Source organism: Salmo salar, chromosome ssa01, assembly GCF_905237065.1.
Source record: "Salmo salar chromosome ssa01, Ssal_v3.1, whole genome shotgun sequence".
In the NCBI taxonomy this organism is placed as follows: domain Eukaryota; kingdom Metazoa; phylum Chordata; class Actinopteri; order Salmoniformes; family Salmonidae; genus Salmo; species Salmo salar.
The window spans coordinates 41,272,844-41,291,847 of record NC_059442.1 but is presented as its reverse complement, the minus strand read 5'-3'; the positions used below and the strand labels follow the sequence as shown (position 1 = coordinate 41,291,847).

At 44.7% G+C, this 19,004-nt stretch overlaps 1 protein-coding gene across 1 annotated transcript in view; it reads left to right on the top strand.

Annotated features, from left to right (window-relative positions):
• The window catches only part of LOC106602443 (nesprin-3), a 49,006-nt gene extending 30,346 nt beyond the window's left edge, over positions 1–18,660 (top strand). The window contains exons 12-19 of the mRNA XM_014195100.2: positions 209–343; positions 1,425–1,586; positions 1,826–1,998; positions 2,421–3,516; positions 5,082–5,240; positions 9,703–9,900; positions 11,088–11,132; positions 15,275–18,660. Of these exons, the coding sequence (XP_014050575.2) occupies positions 209–343; positions 1,425–1,586; positions 1,826–1,998; positions 2,421–3,516; positions 5,082–5,240; positions 9,703–9,900; positions 11,088–11,132; positions 15,275–15,463 (2,157 nt within the window). The 3' untranslated portion in view covers positions 15,464–18,660. The remainder of the gene's footprint in view (positions 1–208; positions 344–1,424; positions 1,587–1,825; positions 1,999–2,420; positions 3,517–5,081; positions 5,241–9,702; positions 9,901–11,087; positions 11,133–15,274) is intronic.
• Positions 18,661–19,004: the final 344 nt, after the last annotated feature.

Sequence of the window (19,004 nt, the reverse complement as noted above, 5' to 3'; positions counted from 1 at the left end):
TCCTTCTCAAAGGCTTTGGAGAAGAAGGTTTGAGTGGAGGGACCTTCTCCTCCAATATGGTTGACAAGGAGGCGACGAGGTAGGATGCAAATAATTGAGGAAAGATTAATTGAGATTGAGCCTGTGTCCAGGGGGCACTAAGAGACTCGTGTAGAAAGAACATATAAGCATGTATAAAGCATTCATAAAGTTGCTTTGTGTCTCTCAGGTGATCAAGAAGGACTTGGAGGACTGTGAGGCCCACATCACAGCTCTGGAGACTCTGGTGTCATCCAGCTCCGCTAACAAGACCCGGTATGAGAGGCTGTATGGGGACTGGAGGAACCTATACAAGGCAGTCCGGGTAAGACGGGAAGGATTTGACCAAGCAGAAGTTTTGAAAAAGATGATACTTTAGTGGCAAAACATTGCTTTTGAAATGGATTACATTTCCCATTCATCAATCTGCGTATTTGTGAAGTAATATTTTAGCATGTGATTGCATTTGCTTAATGTGTTGTGTATCAGTGTGTTCATTTGGCTGTGTGAGTTTTGTTATACACTCACCTTCAGACAGTGAGTCATGTGGCTTGCTATAAAAAACAGGCAGGCAAGCATCGAGGCATTTAGTTACTGCTCGATTGAACGTTAGAGTGGGCAAAACGAGTGACCTAAGCGACTTTGAGCATGGTACGATCGTCAATGTCAGGCACGCCGCACCCATTATCTCAGAAACGGCCGCCCTCCTGGGCTTTTCACGCATGACAGTGTTTCGGGTTTACCGAGAATGGTGCGACCAAACAAAAAAATATCCAGTCAGTGGCAGTCCTGTGGGCGCAAACAGCTCGTTAATGAGAGAGGTGGAAGGAGAATGTCAAGAATCATGCAAGCTAACAGGCAGGCCACAAACAGACAAATAACGGCTCAGTACAACAGTGGTGTGCAGAACAGCATCTCGGAAGGCACAACTGTCAATCCTTGTCATGGATGGGCTATTGCAGCAGGCGAGCACACTGGGTTCCATTCTTATCAGCTAAAAACAAAAAGAAGCGGCTCCAGTGGGCACGCGATCACCAACACTGGACAAATGAGGAGTGGAAAAACATTGCCTGGAACATTGACAGCGACTTCAGTTTACTTGAGTGGCCTTCGCAGTCCCCAGACCTCAACTGAATAGAGCATCTTTGGGATGAGATGGAACAGGCTGTTAGCAGCATGAATGTACCGCAGTCCAATCTGCAGCAACTGTGTGATGCCATTGCGTCAGCAAGGACCAACATCCCTGTAGAATATTTATGACACCTTGTAGAATGCACCAAAGAATTCAGGCTGTTCTGGGGGCAAAGGGTGGGGTCCACCCCGGTACCAGATGGGTGTACCTAATAAACCGGCACTGAGTGTTTGTCTTTGATATTAACGTGTGTGTGTGTGTGTGTGTGTGTCAGGTGAAGGGGAACGAGAGTGAGGAGAGCATCAGGGAGCACGAGAGTTTCCACGAGAGCCTGCTGAATGTAGAGAAGTGGCTGATGATTATGAGGCAGAAGCTGGAGTCCTACCGCAGTTCTGCTGGGGAGTGGAGCGTGGACAACAGACAGCATGAAGCTGAGGTACTGACATACCACACATCTGTCTGTTAAGTGGCACTCTGATTATGGCGGATTTGATGAAGATAGACAAACATGACAAGGCACTGGACTACTATGGAGAGGATATCCTGTGTTAAAAGAAAACATGTTCTCTACTGACAAAGAGTTATGGGAAATTAACTGTAACTCTATCCAGTGCTGTACTTGCATGTAGTTAATACGTCCGGTCCCATCGTGTTATTCCTCCTCCGGTCCTGTAGAGGGCACTAGGTGAGTTCCCAGAGAAGGAGCTGCAGCTGCACCAGACAGAGGTGCAGGGCCAGGGGGTGCTGAAGAGGACCTCTGAGGAGGGACGAGTGCACATCCTCAGGGACATGAAGCGCCTGAGAGAGTCCTGGATGGCCCTGCATGACCTCAGCCTCAACCTCTTCAGGTACATTACACTATAGCGGGCTTGATGGGAAACCTCTTAGAATTAGATATAGAACTTTGGAATCGACAACTATGCTTGACAAAGATGGCTGCTATTATCATCACATTCTAGAGCTATGCACATCTATTGAATCTTCCACTCTAGTGAATGATAGTGTCTCTATGGGAGGACTACTCTAGTAGCATTACTACTAATGCTACTTCATCTCTAGTTTAGTGTGTTTCAGTGGAGGTTCTTGACAACCTCATATGGCTTGTGCACATCTATCTCCAAAAACTTTACCAACCATAGCCTTTTACAAAGAAGTCAATATGTTGCATATGCCCTCCCTGCATCTGGGTGAAAAGTATTTAATGCCGCCAATTACACACCAATCCTAAGAGATTCCTTCACGTACTGACTGTCTGCTGTTCCATTCCCAGACTGCTGAATGGGCACAGCTCCTCTGAGGACCCTGACTTAGACATCCAGAGGGTGAGAGGTCAGGCTGGGGAGTTGACAGGTCCAGCTAGGGAGCTCTTTCCTGGGGAGGGAGGAGACCTGATCAAAGGAAGAGGCTCCAGCAGCAGGAGGGAGGGTGCTCCAGAGGGATCCCCAGGAGAGGACCATGGTGTCTGGGTCTCTCAGAGCTATGGATCAGAGTCTGGGAGAGGGGGAAGAACAGGGTCAGGGGCAAGGATGGAGCAAAGCGAAGGGGCAAGTTTTAGAGCAGAAGAGGGTGTGTGGGTCGAGGGAGGGTTCGAGGGCAGTGTGGAGGATATGGATCTCTCTGAACATGGGGAGAGACAGGGCAGTGGCCAACAGACTCTGGGTCAACAACTGGGTCCAATGACGTTAAGCCAAGGAAGCAGTCAGAGACCGGGACAGGGCAGTGGGGTTGAAAGCAGGGGCAATTGCAGGGAGAGGGAGAAGGGTGGCGGTGAGCACAGCTTTGGTGTTGAAGAGGTGGACTCCATTGCCTGGAGAGGGGGGTATGGTCAGGGTCAGGGAGGAGAGGGGGAGACCAGAGGGGGAACCACAGGGATAACCTCAGGCCACACAGGAGGCAGAAGCCCCCAGTGTGGAGTGGTGGGGGGCTCTGGGTCCAGGAGTAGCGGAGTGGTGGAGGGCTCTGGGTCCAGGAGTAGCGGAGTGGTGGGGTGTACTGGTTTTACAGGTAGCGGTGTGATGGAGGGATCAGGCTCTAGGAGTAGCGGAGTGGTGGTAGTCGGGGCGTCTGGGTCCAGCAGTAGCGGGCGGACAGAGGAGTGGGTGGATGAGCAGAGGTCCAGAGGTGTGGCTGAACCTGTGGCCATGGAGGTAGATGTGGGGTTAGGGCTAGGTCATAGTCAGGGCAGCAGAAGCAGCTATGGAGAGGGAACAAGTGAAATGGGAGACCAGAGTGGAAGTGGAGGGGGACACCTGCGACACAGAGGGTCCTTCACCCTGATCAAGACAAAGATGGAGGATTCAGTCATGGAGCAAGGCTTTGCTAGAAAGACTTCTGGAGGGCTACAGAGCTCAAGTCAACACACCACGGTACGGTTTACTGTCTCCAATGATTCTATTAACTCACAATCACATACTCATTATTTTCTAGTTAATAAAGGAATATCAGCTTCAAATGGGCATGGTATAATTAAGCAATATGGCATGAGGGGGTGTGGTATTTGGCCAATATACCACGGCTAAGGGCTGTTCTTATGGATGACGCAACACGGATACAGGATGCAGCCGTTAGTCGTGGTATATTGGCCATATGCAGTACCACAAACCCCTGAGGTTCCTTATTGCTATTATAAACTGGTTACCAACTTAATTAGAACAGTAAAAATATTTTTGGGGTTGTCATACCTGTGTATACGGTCTGATATAAAACAGCTTTAAACCAATCAGCATTCAGGGCTCGAACACCCTGGTTTATAACAACATTTTACATTTTAGACATTTAGCAGACGCTGTTATCCAGAGTGACTTAGTTGGTGCATTCATCTTAAGATGGCTAGGTGAGACAACCACATATCACAGTCGTATTAGCTAATTTTTCCTCAATACAGAAGTTATCAGCAAAGTCAGTGCTAGTAGGAAAAGACAAATGAAAGGTTTATTTTTTGGGGTGGGGGGGATTTCTTATTTAAGATACTCTTTGAAGATGTACAGTTTCAGATGTTTTCGGAATATGGGAAGGGACTCTGCTGTCCTAGCATCAGAGGGAAGCTGGTTCCACCATTGGGGTACCAGGACTGAGAAGTGCTTTGACTGGGCTAGGCAGGAGCTGGCCTCCTGTAGGGGTGGGAGGGCCAACAGACCGGAGGTGGCAGACTGAAGTGCTCGGGTTGAGATGGAAGGTTTGAGCATAGCCTGAAGGTAGGGAGGGGCAGTTCCCCTTGCTGCTCTGTAGGCACGCACCATGGTCCTTTCCATGCCACCTGACAGGAGCGACCTGCCAGGTTGAATGCAATCCAGGAGTGTGCAGAGCCTGAGACGCACGCACAGCCCTGAGAAGGTGGAGAGGAGGATTTGATGGTTCACGGTGTCAAAGGCAGCGGATAGATCTAGGAGGATGAGAACAGAGAGGGAGTCAGCTTTGGCAGAGCAGAGAGCCTCTGTGACACCGAGGAGAGCAGTCTCAGTTGAGTGCTCCATTTTGAAGCCAGACTGGTTAGGATGAAGATTGTTCTGAGAGAGATAACGAGTCAGTGACAGCACGCTCAAGTGTTTTGGGAAGAAAAAAAGGGATATCTGTCTGTAGTTTTTGACATCAGAGGGGTCGAATGTTGGTTTCTCGGCGAGAGGAGCGGCTCTGTGAGGAATGGGAGAAGGTCTCTAGAGAAGGGAGAAGGGGATGTTGTCGGGTGGCTGGACAACACTAGTCGCAGGATGGAAAAAATGTTAGTTCTGTCTGAGTGGGACCAGTGGACTCAATAGGCAGAGTGAATGAGGAGCGGATGGCGTCAACCTTTTCTTAAAACTAATTGACTCATCACTCAATATTCTCATTAACCGATATTACACTGCCGTTATAAACCAGAATATTTAGAAAATTAGCTAACTGATTCTCTTTTGTGAAATATCACCTAAAGTAAGTTGTTGTGGTCCTTCAGGCAGGTCCAGGGTCAGCTCTGAGTGCAGCGGAGTACGAAGACAGGAGGAGGGTGTTTGAGGCCTGGCTACAGAAGGAAAACGATACTCTTTCAGGGATTCTCAAGATCAAGAGACCGCTGAGCACCAGAGAACTCAAGATCAGGCAGAACACACTCAAGGTTGGTGCTGATGAATTCTCTCAGAAATATACAGTATTCTGCTCCTGTTTATATTCACACAGAAATAATGAGGTACTCAAGTGCTGTGGCCATCTTAGGGTTTTTTTTTTTTTATGTATTTCAACTTTATTTAACCAGGTAGGCCAGTTGAGAACAAGTTCTCATTTACAACTGCGACCTGGCCAAGATGAAGCAAAGCAGTGCAACAAAAACAACAGAGTTACACCTGGGATAAACAAACGTACAGTCAGTAACACAATAGAAAAGTCTGTATACAGTGTGTGCAAATGAAGTAAGGCAATAAACAGGCCAATAGTGGCAAAGTAATTAATTAAAATTTAGCAATTTACACTGGAGTGTGCAGATGAGGATGTGCAAGTAGAAATACTGGTGTGCAAAAGAGCAGAAAAACATATGGGGATGAGGTAGGTAGTTGGTTGGATGGGCAATTTACAGATGGGCTGTGTACAGCTGCAGCTATTGGTAAGCTGCTCTGACAGCTAACGCTTAAAGTTAGTGAGGGAGATATGTCTCTAACTTCAGTGATTTGTTTTGGGGCATTTTTTTTTTTTTTGGGCAATTCGTTCCAGTCATTGGCAGCAGAGAACTGGAAGGAAAGGTGGCCAAAGGAGGTGTTGGCTTTGGGGATGACCAATGAAATATACCTGCTGGAGCACATGCTACGGGTGGGTGTTGCTATGGTGACCAGTGAGCTGAGATAAGGCGGAGCTGTACCTAGCAAAGACTTATAGATGACCTGGAGCCAGTGGGTTTGGCGACGAATATGTGGCGAGGACCAGCCAACGAGAGCATACAGGTCGCAGTGGTGGGTAGTATATGGGGCTTTGGTTACAAAATGGATGGCACTGTGATAGACTACATCCAGTTTGCTGAGGAGAGTGTTTGAGGCTATTTTGTAAATGACATCGCCGCAGTCAAGGATTGGTAGGATAGTCAGTTTTACGAGGGTGTTTGGCAGCATGAGTGAAGGAGGCTTTGTTGCGAAATAGGAAGCCAATTCTAGATTTAACTTTGGATTGGAGATGAAGGAGTCTTGTATGGCGTTGAAGCTTGGTTGGAGGTTTAACACAATGTCCAAAGAAGGGCCAGATGTATACACAATGGTGTTGTCTGCGAAGAGGTGGATCAAAGATTCACCCGCAGAAAGAGCGACATTATTGATAAATACAGAGAAAAGAGTCGGCCCGAGAATTGAACCCTGTGGCACCCCCATAGACTGCCAGAGGTCTGGACAACAGGCCCTCCAATTTGACGCACTGAACTTTATCTGAGAAGTAGTTGGTGAACCAGGTGAGGCAGTCATTAGAGAAACCAAGGCTGTTGAGTCTGCTGATAAGAATGCGGTGATTGACAGTCGAAAGCCTTGGCCAGGTCGATGAAGACGGCTACACAGTACTGTCTTTTATCAATGGCGGTTATGATATTGTTTAGGACCTTGAGCGTGGCTGAGGTGCACCCGTGACCAGCTCAGAAACCAGATTGCATAGCGGAGAAGGTACGGAGGGATTCGAAATGGTCGGTGATCTGTTTGTTCAGTTGGCTTTCAAAGACTTTAGAAAGGCAGGGCAGGATGGATGTAGGTCTGTAACAGTTTGGGTCTAGAGTGTCTCCCCCTTTGAAGAGGGGATGACCGCGGCCGCTTTCCAATCTTTAGGAATCTCAGACGATGCGAAAGAGAGGTTGAACAGACTAGTAATAGGGGTTGCAACAATGGCGGCGGATAATTTTAGGAAGAGGGTCCAAATTGTCTAGCCCAGCTGATTTGTAGGGATCCAGATTTTGCAGCCCTTTCAGAACATCAGCTGTCTGGATTTGGGTGAAGGAGAAGCGGGGGGGGGGGGGGCTTGGGCCAGTTGCTGCGGGGGGTGCAGAGCTGTTGTCCATGTTGGTACGGTGGAAAGCATGGCCAGCCGTAGAGAAATGCTTATTGAAATTCTCAATTATCGTGGATTCATCAGTGGTAAGTGTTTCCTAGTCTCAGTGCAGTGGGCAGCTGGGAGTAGGTACTCTTATTCTCCATGGACTTTAGTGTACCAAAACATTTTGGAATTAGTGCTGCAGGATGCAAATTTCTGTTTACAAAATCTAGCCTTTGCTTTCCTAACTGACTGTGTGTATTGGTTCCTGACTTCTCTGAAAAGTTGCATATCGCGGGGGCTATTCGAAGCTAGTGCAGTACACCACAGGGTGTTGTTGTGCTGGTCAAGGGCAGTCAAGTATGGAGTGAACCAAGGGCTATATCTGTTCTTAGTTCTACTTGTTCTTAGTTCTACTTTGAAAGGGGCATGCTTATTTAAGATAGTGAGGAAAGCACTTTTAAATAGCAACCAGGCATCCTCTACTGACGGGATGAGGTCAATATCCTTCCAGGATACCCGGGCCAGGTCAATTAGAAAGGCCTGCTTGCAGAAGTGTTTTAGGGAACGTTTGACAGTGATGAGAGGTGGTCATTTTACCACGGACCCATAACGGATGCAGGCAATGAGGCAGTGATCGTTAAGATCCTGGTTGAAAACAGCAGAGGTGTATTTAGACGGCAAGTTGGTCAGGATGATATCTATGAGGTTGCCCATGGTTACGGATTTGGCGTTGTTCCTTGATAATTTGTGTGAGATTGAGGGCATCTAGCTTAGATTGTAGGACAGCTGGGGTGTTAAGCATATCCCAATTAAGGTCACCTAGCAGTACGAACTCTGACGATAGATGGGGGGAGAGATCAATTCACATATGGTGCCCAGGGCACAGCTGGGAGCTGAGGGGGGTCTATAACAAGCAGCAACGGTGGACTTATTTCTGGAGAGATGGATCTTTAAAAGTAGAAGCTTGAACTGTTTGGGCATAGACCTGGATGGTATGACAGAACTCTGCAGGCTATCTCTACAGTAGATTGCAATTCCGCCCCCTTTAGCAGTTCTGTCTTGACGGAAAGTGTTGTAATTGGGGATGGAAATGTCCGAATTTTTGTTGGCCTTCCTAAGCCAGGATTCAGACATGGCTAGGACATCAGGGTTGGCTTAAAACAAGTTACTTTCTAAGTAATATACATACTTTGTGAGAACGTCTGGAGTACGTTATGTTCAGAATGCACCTAACAAAGCTCTAGGATGGTCGAAACTAATCATCTGGCCGGCTGAGTTTTATTAAGAGCCCCGATCGCTTGCTGTACGGTTTTGGAAACATAGCATCTTTCATATTAGCGAGAAATCATTTTTAAAAAACAGGTTAAATTACTACACCTTTATAGGGCTGTTTGGAGTTCCCACGTCCATATTTCCATGTTACAGCGCTTGTTTACGGAAGACCGAGGCATACCTCTGCTAATTAGCTATCTACGTCTCCGAGCACCCGTGTGTAAACAGAAGGCGGACGCCGCAAACGTGTTGTCACTGAAAAATACTGTCGGCTGCAACTGTGTTAAAACTGGTTAAAACAGTGTACAGTAAGTGTCTATTTGTGAAATTATTTTGATGTGATATGAAAGTAGAAGGCTTTATATTTATATAATCGTACCGCAGTTGAGAATCAATTTACGTTTTAGAGGATTTGGCTGTTTTGGCTGCCAGAGCCAATTTGCCTCTAAACAGAACATGTAAGGTCCTTAGACTATAAGGAGTAGCGTTTGGCTCCTTTAGTTTATTACTGGGCTTGGTAGAAACATGCCTTACAGCAAGGCCCTAACAAATACACACCCCAGATACACACCACAAACCTTCAAGCTCTCCTCTAGACGACTAAAATAACTTGGCAGCTAAACTGACGGCTAGTACACTTACATCCCAACCACAAGCTGCCTGACAGTCAGACAGGTTATGTCCTAAATGCCACCCTACCCACTGGGCACACACTGGTTGAATCAGCGTTTCTACGTCTTTTCATTTGAATGAAATTTCCAACGTGGAATAGACATTGAATTGACATCTGGGTGTATTCTCTCACCTCACTCACATTTATATACTTTTGATATAGGGCACTGGCCCAAAATAGTGCACTATATAGTAAATAAGGTGCCATTTTGGATGCTAGCAGGGCATGTTGGAATGTTTTTGTCAGGATAGGATAACAGAGCACAAAGCATGCCTCAATGTCAGCAGACATTGAATCAATGCAGAAAGGGGATTGAAGATGTATGCTTGTTTGTTTGGGGATATACAGTATGTATGTGCTGCTGTGGTTTCAGTAGAGAAAAAGGGTTAAGAAGTATTCCTTCAGGATTTACTGCTGTAGCTATTCTTCTGTGCAAAGATCCTGTGTAGACATTACACACAGACACACACACTGCTTATTGTTATTACTTTATGCAACAATTCCTCTGCTTACCCCTCAGCCATATGCAACTGTTTAGTCTCCTTCATCCTCCATCCCCCTGTTGTTCACTTGACTCTTCTCTCCTCCTCCTCCTCTCTTTCCATCCCCCCCTCTCTCTCTCCTCTCACTCCCACAGACTTTGCGGTCCGGTGTGGGCTGGGGTCAGGAGCAGTTCCAGCTACTGCTGATGTCTGGGGCGGCTGCAGCCGGAGCCGGGGCCGGGGCTGACCATTGGGCTGAGGATGTTGGTATGGAGGAGATACGTTATCGCTGGATGCTCTACAAGTCCAAACTGAAGGATGTAGGAGACCTCAAGGCTCTGTTGAATGTCAAGGTAAGAGATGCTGTAAACATTGTATTGTGCCTCCCAAATGGCACCCTATTCCCTTTTATAGTGCACTATTTTTGGATCAGGATCTATATGGCTCTTGTCAAAAGTAGTGCACTATATAGGGCAGTGGTCACCAACTCCAAGGAATTCCTAGTCGATCACCAAACATTTCTGTTAATAAAACAACGATAGGGCCTCCCGAGTGGCGCAGGGGTGTAAGGCACTGCGTCACTACAGATCCGGGTTTGACCCCAGTCTGTGTTGCAGCCGGCCGCGACCGGGAGCCCCATGAGGCGGCGCACAATTTGCCAGCGTCGTCCAGGTTAGGGGTTTTGCCGGCTGAGTTGTCCTTGTCCCATCGTGCTCTAGTGGCTCCTTGTGGTGGGCACATGCACGCTGACTTCGGTCGGCAGCTGTATGGTGTTTCCTGTGTCGACTGGCTTCGGGGTTAACCGGGCAGTGTGTGAAGAAGCAGTGCGGCTTGGCGGGGTCGTGTTTCGGAGGACGCATGGCTCTCGACCTTCGCCTCCTGATTACTACTTCCATATCACGAAAAAGGGGTAAAAGTACCCTAAAACAATTGGTGTGTGTACAATGTAGAAAATAGTCAAAGTAAAGAAAGACCATCAGATGCAGGCCATCAGTCCAGTAAAAATAAAGCATGTATATTTTATGTTCACTCAGCTGTGCCTCACAATTAATACAACAAATTATCTATTACCAGTTTGATCATATACCACATTTTTTAAATATAATTTCAAAATGGTCTGAGAAGAAAAACATTGGCAGGGCAATTCAAGCATAGCCATGTATTGGGCCTATAACCTACTACACAAACCTCGTTGCTACAGAGATTTTTAATTGGTTAATGTTGCGTAGGTTTACATTTTTTAAGTCATGTTTTTAAACAATCTGAGTGGTAGATCACGGTTTGCATTTTGACTCGAAGGTGATCTTGACTTAGAAAAGGTTGGTGACCTCTGATATAGGGAATTAGGGTGCTGTGTAAAATGTACATCCAGCAGAGCGCGTTGAAGAGTATCCCATAATAAAGAGATAATACATTGGTCTACCACAAGGGAGCAGTGTATCATCAATGTTAGGTAATGGTCTGACTGAACTGTACTGTATAAAGCATAGTTTTACAGTATTTTTTTCACAGTATAGTTTTCTGGGTTTATTTCCATTAGGGTGCAAGTGCTGCTGGACAGGAGGAACACACCAGGACAGCTAAGGTACAGTTATCAATCCAGCTCAGAGCTTGTGTCATGGTCAAACATTCCTTTTAATATTCAGTGTAGTTCAAAATGGAAAAACGTGTGGTCTAAACACATCTATTGCTACAACATGGGTTTGAATGAGCACACTCTCTCCTATGTGTCTTTGTCGTATTAAGAAAGAAAACATGCAAGGAGTGGGACTGCTCCAGAGAGTTTAAAAGCAGTAAAAGTCCCTCTTCAGGGGAGTCTTTGAGCCTCCCCACTCCCCTGGGTTTAGAAAACACAGCTCTAGGGCCACTTGTCTGACCACCCAAGACTGGCAGCAAGTCAAGCCTGCTGTCTCCAAAAAAAAAAAAGTTAATTTGGCAGCCCAGTGGGGTGGAGCAACCTGGTCTCAGAGCATTCTGTATGTAAATTCAGGACACTACATTTAGTATATGTTTTGTATGGTATATCTTAATTTTTGGATGTCCATCATCCATTTCATATGATATGTTATGAATTACAATTCGTATGATTACGTTACAAATTTGCAAAATGTACCATATATTTTGAATTTGCAAAACGGAAAATATGTTACGAATTCCAATTTGTTGTGGCTAACATTAGCTAGGTGGCAAATGTTAGATAGGTTTAGGAGTTAGGTTAAAGGGTTAGGGGAAGGGGAAGGGCTAGCTAAAAGGATTAGGGTTCATGGAAGAGTTAGCTAACATGCAAAGTAGCTAAAAAGGTAATGTAGTCCTGATGATATGCGAACATGCAACCTTTGGGTTGCTAGATGTTTGCGCTATACGCCCACCCTGACCAACCACCCTCCTTTCGTTTTTACCTTAAGTAACCTTCTGTGTTATGTAACCATATCAAACGTAACATATTTTACTAATTTGAGTGTCCCGGATTTACATTTACTTAGTTACATCTAGTCTTTGAGACCAGACTGGGTGGAGAAGAGATTAAGAAATGCCATGCCCCGTCACTCCCTCCCTCGCCCACCCTCAGGTCTCTCTCTCTTTCTTTCTCTCCTTCGGTGGGGTGGAGTGGAGCCTCCCTCCCACACCCTCTCCGATCCCCACAGCCTGAGGGCCCTCGCTATTACACAAAATTCCAGAGGATTTGCACCATGGTCGCGGAGGTAGATGATGCCTCAGGCATAGTTCTGAGGTCAGTTTAAGGGCAACTTGTACCTGGAGCCTTGGTTTCAAACCTTGTTCTCTCTCCATCTGTTGATGGCTAAGTAAGTGGACAGCCTCTTCCCAGTCCTCTGCTCTAGGTATAAGTTTGCTTTTGGCACAGATCTAGGATCAGCATACCCTTCTACAATCATCACCTTAACCATTTGGAGAAAGGGGGGAATGGATAACAAATCCTTGTCTAGGAGCAACCTCATTCTACTCTGTCCTCACCCGGTCTCTTATCACTCTCGCTTATCTCTCTCTGTCGCTCTCTCTTGCACTCTGTCGCTATCATAGAGCTGTGAACGCAGCAGGTGCATGGAATGTAAAAAATAAGCAGAGTAGCTCACTGAGTTTACCCCCAGGTTGTTGATATGAGTAAAACAGCAGACACAGATGAAAGAAAAAAATGGTAGTGTGACTCACAGCAAAGACAAAAGTACATTCTAAAGTACCCCAATGACAAACATCAGCGCACTGCAGCATCTGCGCTAAGACACTGAAACTCATCCATCCACAAATCACTGTATAGGAATTGTGGTTGCTAGTTTTGCAGGCTGTCTCTCTACATCTGTCATAACTTGGATTTTCACGCTGCATAGACGACTGTTATTACTTCCCTTAGTTATTTTAGTAATGTTTTAAAGGTGCTTGTTAGCATTCTTAATGCACACTATCCTATGATTGTAGACATGGCTCCTGTACCACACACACACACACACATGCCTTTGTCCCACGTACACACACCTATGCAGAGATCAAGGGAGATGGCTAACTCTTCAGGTCTCATTAGCTAGTTTAAGTTCCTTTCTGACCTGTCATTACTTTGGAGTATAAACATAGGGTTGTTTACATAATCGCGCCCCCTGGACTACAACCTTCCTATCTACTGAAAAAAGGCAAACCCCAACAACAACTTCCTGGTCAACTTTAACACAAACATGCAGAGGATGGCATGGAAGATTGCAGAGGACCCCTCCAATTTACTAAACTCAGAGTTCACACACCACCTGGCCTGCATTATACCTCTCCACTGCCCAACAAACTCACACCCCCTGGCCAACAGCAATCTCTTTCACTGGCTACACACAATCCTCACTTACACCAGATAATGAATTACCCAAAAATTCATCACCAATCTCATTTATCATTGAAGTGCATAAAAATGATAAAATAATCCTCTTCATCACCCCTATTCCCGTTAGAACAGCTCTGAGCAATTTTCACTCTGAACACCGAGCTGTCTGTAGCTCTGTCAGGCAGGAGGCTGAGTTTAACGGTGCTTGACGAGCTTAGCGCTTGTATACAATGATTGATTGATTGATTAATCTCTTTAAGGGCGCTTAGCACCTGTCTGTCAAATGGATTGCTATTGGGACTGCTTAGTTTGAGTATCTGAGACTGAGGTGTTGGCAGTTGTTATTCTTCAATAACGCAGACCCAAAAGGAAATCGGGGGGAGAAAATATATTTATTCAAATCATAGTTTTTATGCTGGGAAGTAGATGGTAGATTCTTCCCTGTCTGCAGTGTTTTCTTCACTGAATAAAGAGCCATGATGTAGTTTATACCCAAGCCTAGCCTGTCGTTGACCAATTAGAATTCTTTGCAATAAAATTGGGCCAATAGCCAAATACCAAGTATCCCGTTTCAGGCACAATGTATAGACAATTTGGACCAATGAGAACTTGCCACATTTAGCTATGAGTCCCGGACTGAAACCCCTCCTGTGTCCATGACCCATTTAATTTTCAGCTCCCCGTTACAGAAAAACAACTATTTCCATTGATCGTTAATTCCCTCTTGACCTCTTGTCCTCTGCGGTTGTGTATTTATCTTAGAATATTCTTACAGAGGTGATGGGAGTTTGGATGTAGAACGAGGAAAGGTGCAGGTCTGTTGAGAGGCTTTCTCTTGCCCTTCCTCATCTTCCTCCTCTCTCGATCCTAGGTGCTCTGGAAAGTAGTTTGAGAGGGGGTTGATGGAGCCGTTCTCGCTGAGTGAGCGAGCGTGAAGGTGGAGGGCAGAGAGGACAGAGTGGGCGAGGATTTACTCGCTTCACTTGGAAGAGCACTCTGCTCTGCGGTGTGTGTTAATGCTCCGTGTGTGTGTATGTCATCACAATCCTGATTATATTGAAAGGGCTGTGAGCTTTTACTGTTTGTTGTTTACGTAGCGAGCGAACACTGACCCTACTGTATGAGTCATCTTAAAAGTGACTTAGTTTAACACTCCCTTTCAAGGGGCAATCTGGGATATGTACATCAAACTGGGACATAAAACTAGAATTGTACTATAATGGATTGTCAGTCCATAACGCTGTCTATGAATTTGAGTGGTTACATTTCTTAAGCCTAGCTGACCACCAACAAAATGTAGCTGAGCAGTCGTTTTGTTGTTGTTGGAATCCCAGATTACCCCTTTAAGATGCCTATCTGACTGAGACATTGGCACGTTGTTTCATTATGAACCAGTCAAATGTGGCGTCATTATCTAGCAAGTATGAGAAGCATTTATTTAAATTTCAGCATCACAGAATGTTCCTCCATGTTGAGAGGCAGATGTACAGGGAGTCTGGTGCATTGGATTAACATTCAGTTGGATGGGAGACAGAAATACGCTGAGAGTAAAACACACACACTTTTGTATTCATTTTGATGTCAGTTGGGGTTGAATTTGAGGCATTTCTGGTTCCCATATAATTACATGGCCCCTCTAAAAGATTTATGGTTTCTCCTCAATCACTGGTTATTTACTCGTGCGCTCAATGGTATAGACAAGGAATGTAGAAGTTGTAAAAAAAATTTTTTTTACTTTACATGTGCATTTGAGAGAAAGTTTGACAATGGGATTTGATGGGTTCAATTACGATACTCACATCTATTGATGTCTGTGAGTGTTTGTGTAATTGGCTATATTTCCCTTACTAAATTACAGGCATGGGAAAGTGTGTGTGTGTGTATGTATTAATATTGTCTCCCTGTAGGGGAAGACTCCAGGCCTGCTGTACCGTGTGTGTCGGGTGGCCCTGCCCCTCTGGCTCCTGCTGTTGGCCCTACTCCTCTTAGCCTTCTTCCTGCCCTGGATGGACGAAGGCTCCAGCTGCTCTCTGTCCAACAACTTTGCCCGCTCCTTCAACATCATGCTACGCTACGACGGACCTCCACCCACATAGAAGGATTATATAAGTTGATTCCTCTTCACCCTCAATCCATTGTGTGTGTAAGTGCATGTGTGTGATTATGACTGTGTATGTGTGAGAGTCTGTGTGTGTGTGTGTTAAGGCATCCGCATGCTTCCCAGCCGAAACAGTTCGGAGAAGTTTGTCCATATATTATGACATTTTGTGACGTTTTGGACTTGTGACGTTTTTTTCGGCTGTTCGGGCACACAGACGAGCCGAAGTCTACACCCCTTCGTCGGTGATTGGTCAACAATAGGGATTCTTCAATAAAGTCTTTGTTGTCATTCAACGAGACGACTCGTTTTCATGCAAATTCTTTCAATTGAGAAATACTGCACCAAACATCTTAGATGTAAAATTGCGCGACTAAGCTCTCCTCTGCAAAAACGTCAAAATGAATGACAGATTTCTTGGGTTATCTTGAATTAGTTCTTACTATTTTGAGGAAGTGTATACTGGCTACGGTGTTTTCAAATGGACAAACAGTAATGTTGCTGCTTTTTTTCTAGTATTTCAAGTGAATGTCTTTTAAGGGAGTATGCGAGAACACTCGTTCGGCTAGGCGCCAGTCGAACTGAAGCATGCTGACGCCTTTAGTGTGTGAATGTGTGTCTGTGCTGGATGTGTCACTGTGTGGGCGGGTAGCCTCGGCTCTTTCCACCTGTTCCTCTTGACTCAAGCTGTTCTCCACTCTGCAACCCACATGATCAAGCCAATTCAGCTCCTCTATCACACAGGCTGGCAACACATCCATCCATCCACAGAGTAGAGTGCTCCACTCCCTCTCCTTTTTACAGTACTACAGTAGCTACAATAATGGCCACCAAGCACTTTAGGAGAGGAGAGGATGTGGATTTTTATTTTCTCTATTTGGAGGGATTTAATGTCTTTGAAAATTACTGCGTATGATCATACACCCCCGAAAAATATCATGGTTCACTACCCCTTTAAAGACTGGTGTATAACAGAGATGTGAATGCTTTTAAACTGCGCGAATAACGTTATGCTTTTTTCTATTTTTGCGTAATTGTAAGCTTTATTTTTTACCTGTACATAATGCCTTTTGCATACAGTACCCTTATCAATTTTAGCACTGTGTTCATAACAGCATTTTAGGTGCAGGATGTGCTCACATCCCAAAACACAACGTCTGGGGTGTATTCATTACATCTTGCAAAGGAAACCCTTTACCGTTTTCAAGGACCAAAAGGAAGCAAACAGAGGAAAAAAAACGGAGAGGGACCTACCTGAAATTGTCAAGTAGGAACTCTCGTTTTCATTGTTTGGAGTAAACGGACATAATGTTTTACAACAGAATCAGCGTAATGACTACACCCCTGTTCTATCATGTGTCAATTCAAGTGAATCAATTTGACATGTTTTGTTTCAGTGTTAATACAAAACAGTCAATTTGTGATACTGACCATACAGAAAATCAGTCAGTGCTGGTATACATGATGTACCTACTTTTGACTGTATACGTTTATTGTATTTATACTGAACTGTAGGTATGTTTGAACAATATGCTTTTCTTTCCTAAAGGTGCTATGCTATATTTGAACACTGTCGTAATGATCCCTTCGCACAGTTTAACTTTTATCTTTGCCCCTGACGTTTTCTTGGACCACAGAGTACTTTAGATGCCAAGTTTGCTTTCTTTATACTACGTCATGTTCAGCAGGGCCCAGATTATATCATGGAAAGCTCCTGTTATGGGAGAATATCCTTTTTTGAGCAGACTCTTAAAACGACGCAATGACCCAGTCGACCTTTTCTCTCTTTCCTCTCTTGCATCCCCGTCTCTTCCCTCATTCACTTTTGTACTTTTCCCTCCCGCACATGTTTGTTTTACAGACCCGAGGGTTGCTAGGGCAACGGAAACCAAATCGCATTAAATCTGTTAGTGTCCTATCACACAGCCCAGATATTTTTGTTACGACAGAAAAATTAGGTTATAACCCACAAGTAGTTTGATGTTTTTACCATTTGATTAAAGTTGAACTGTTAGCTTTTGTTCAGAATGAGGGAGAGCGTGTGTTTCGTTTGACTGTCCTTGTCTCAGAATGTTGAAGCACAATCTGTGTCTGTTTTCTCCGTCAGGGAAGGTTTCAGAGGGCTGTCTTCGTCTGTCATCATGAATGTTAAATGACAAACTTAATTTTAAAGAAATAATTGAAGGAAACCCGCCTGCCCTACCTGTACAAAGCAGACTTGAACCGAAATATGTATACCATTTTACTGTTATCTATACACAAGTTATGCAATGCTCTTATTCAGTCTTCATACATATTTATGAAACATATCTAGCTCTTTTAAATGTGAGAATATTAAACGTAAATGCTGTAATAAATACAGAGTACTAAACGTCACCATAATATGCAGCATTCTTTTGAGTACCAATTAGCAACAGTAGGCCTACCTGGCAGTCTGGCACCTCTGCTTCTTGCACTGCTAGTGAGTTAGATGCGTATGCAAACCTTTACAATCAATGCAAGTTCAAATGTATACCCTGCCAGGAACCTTACTGTATGTGTGTAGCCATACATGTGGAGCATCCATATGGACGTTCACTTGAACCTTTTTCAGAAGTGCTCATCTTGAAAGGATCTGCAGTGGAACTGGGAATTCAAGGATAGGTGAGAAACAGTGGTGGAGAATGAAGGGAATATCATGGAATACTGTATCAGATTACTCCGCAGTGTGCATAGGAAGTTGGGTTGAAGAATTCAGCTTTTTTTATTTTAATTTTATTTTAACAGATCTCAAGGTTGGAATATTTCAGATACCTCCTTATTCCGGGAATATTCCAACCAGGATTTATGGAAAACTTTTCCAAAATTCCCAGGTTATCAACATTTTCCAACCCTAATCAGATTCCTCTAGGTGTTTTATAAGGAGTTTGTCTACTAAGTGCTCTGCTAAATGTATCAATGTAATAAAAATGGACATTAGATTGGAATAGCGTGTCCTGCAAATTGAGTATCTGCTTTGCAATTTTTTTTTACTTTTAAACGCACATGCATGCAGGAATGAAGATTCAAAGCTTTTGTAAAACGGTACAATATTATGCTCTATTTTATTACTATATTTTGAAATGAATGAAATGCTTAAAATGTATCAACTGGGCCTAACCAATATTTTTGTATTGTATTCAAAACTGGCAATAAATATGCAGTGTGTATAATTGATATCTGAGTCTGTATGGTGTTGCCCATGGTTGAGCTGCTGTTGTTGGGAATTACTGGATCAGCATGAGTAAAATGCCTGAGTTACCAGATCTGCAACTCAAATGGCACCCGATTCCCTACATAGTGCGCTATTTTTGACCAGAGCAGGGCTCTGGTGAAACCAGAGTCAGTCACCACCTTCCGGAGACACCTGAAACCCCACCTCTTTAAGGAATACCTAGGATAGGATAAAGTAATCCTTCTAACCCCCCCCCCTTAAAAGATTTAGATGCACTATTGTAAAGTGGTTGTTCCGCTGGATATCATAAGGTGAATGCACCAATTTGTAAGTCGCTCTGGATAAG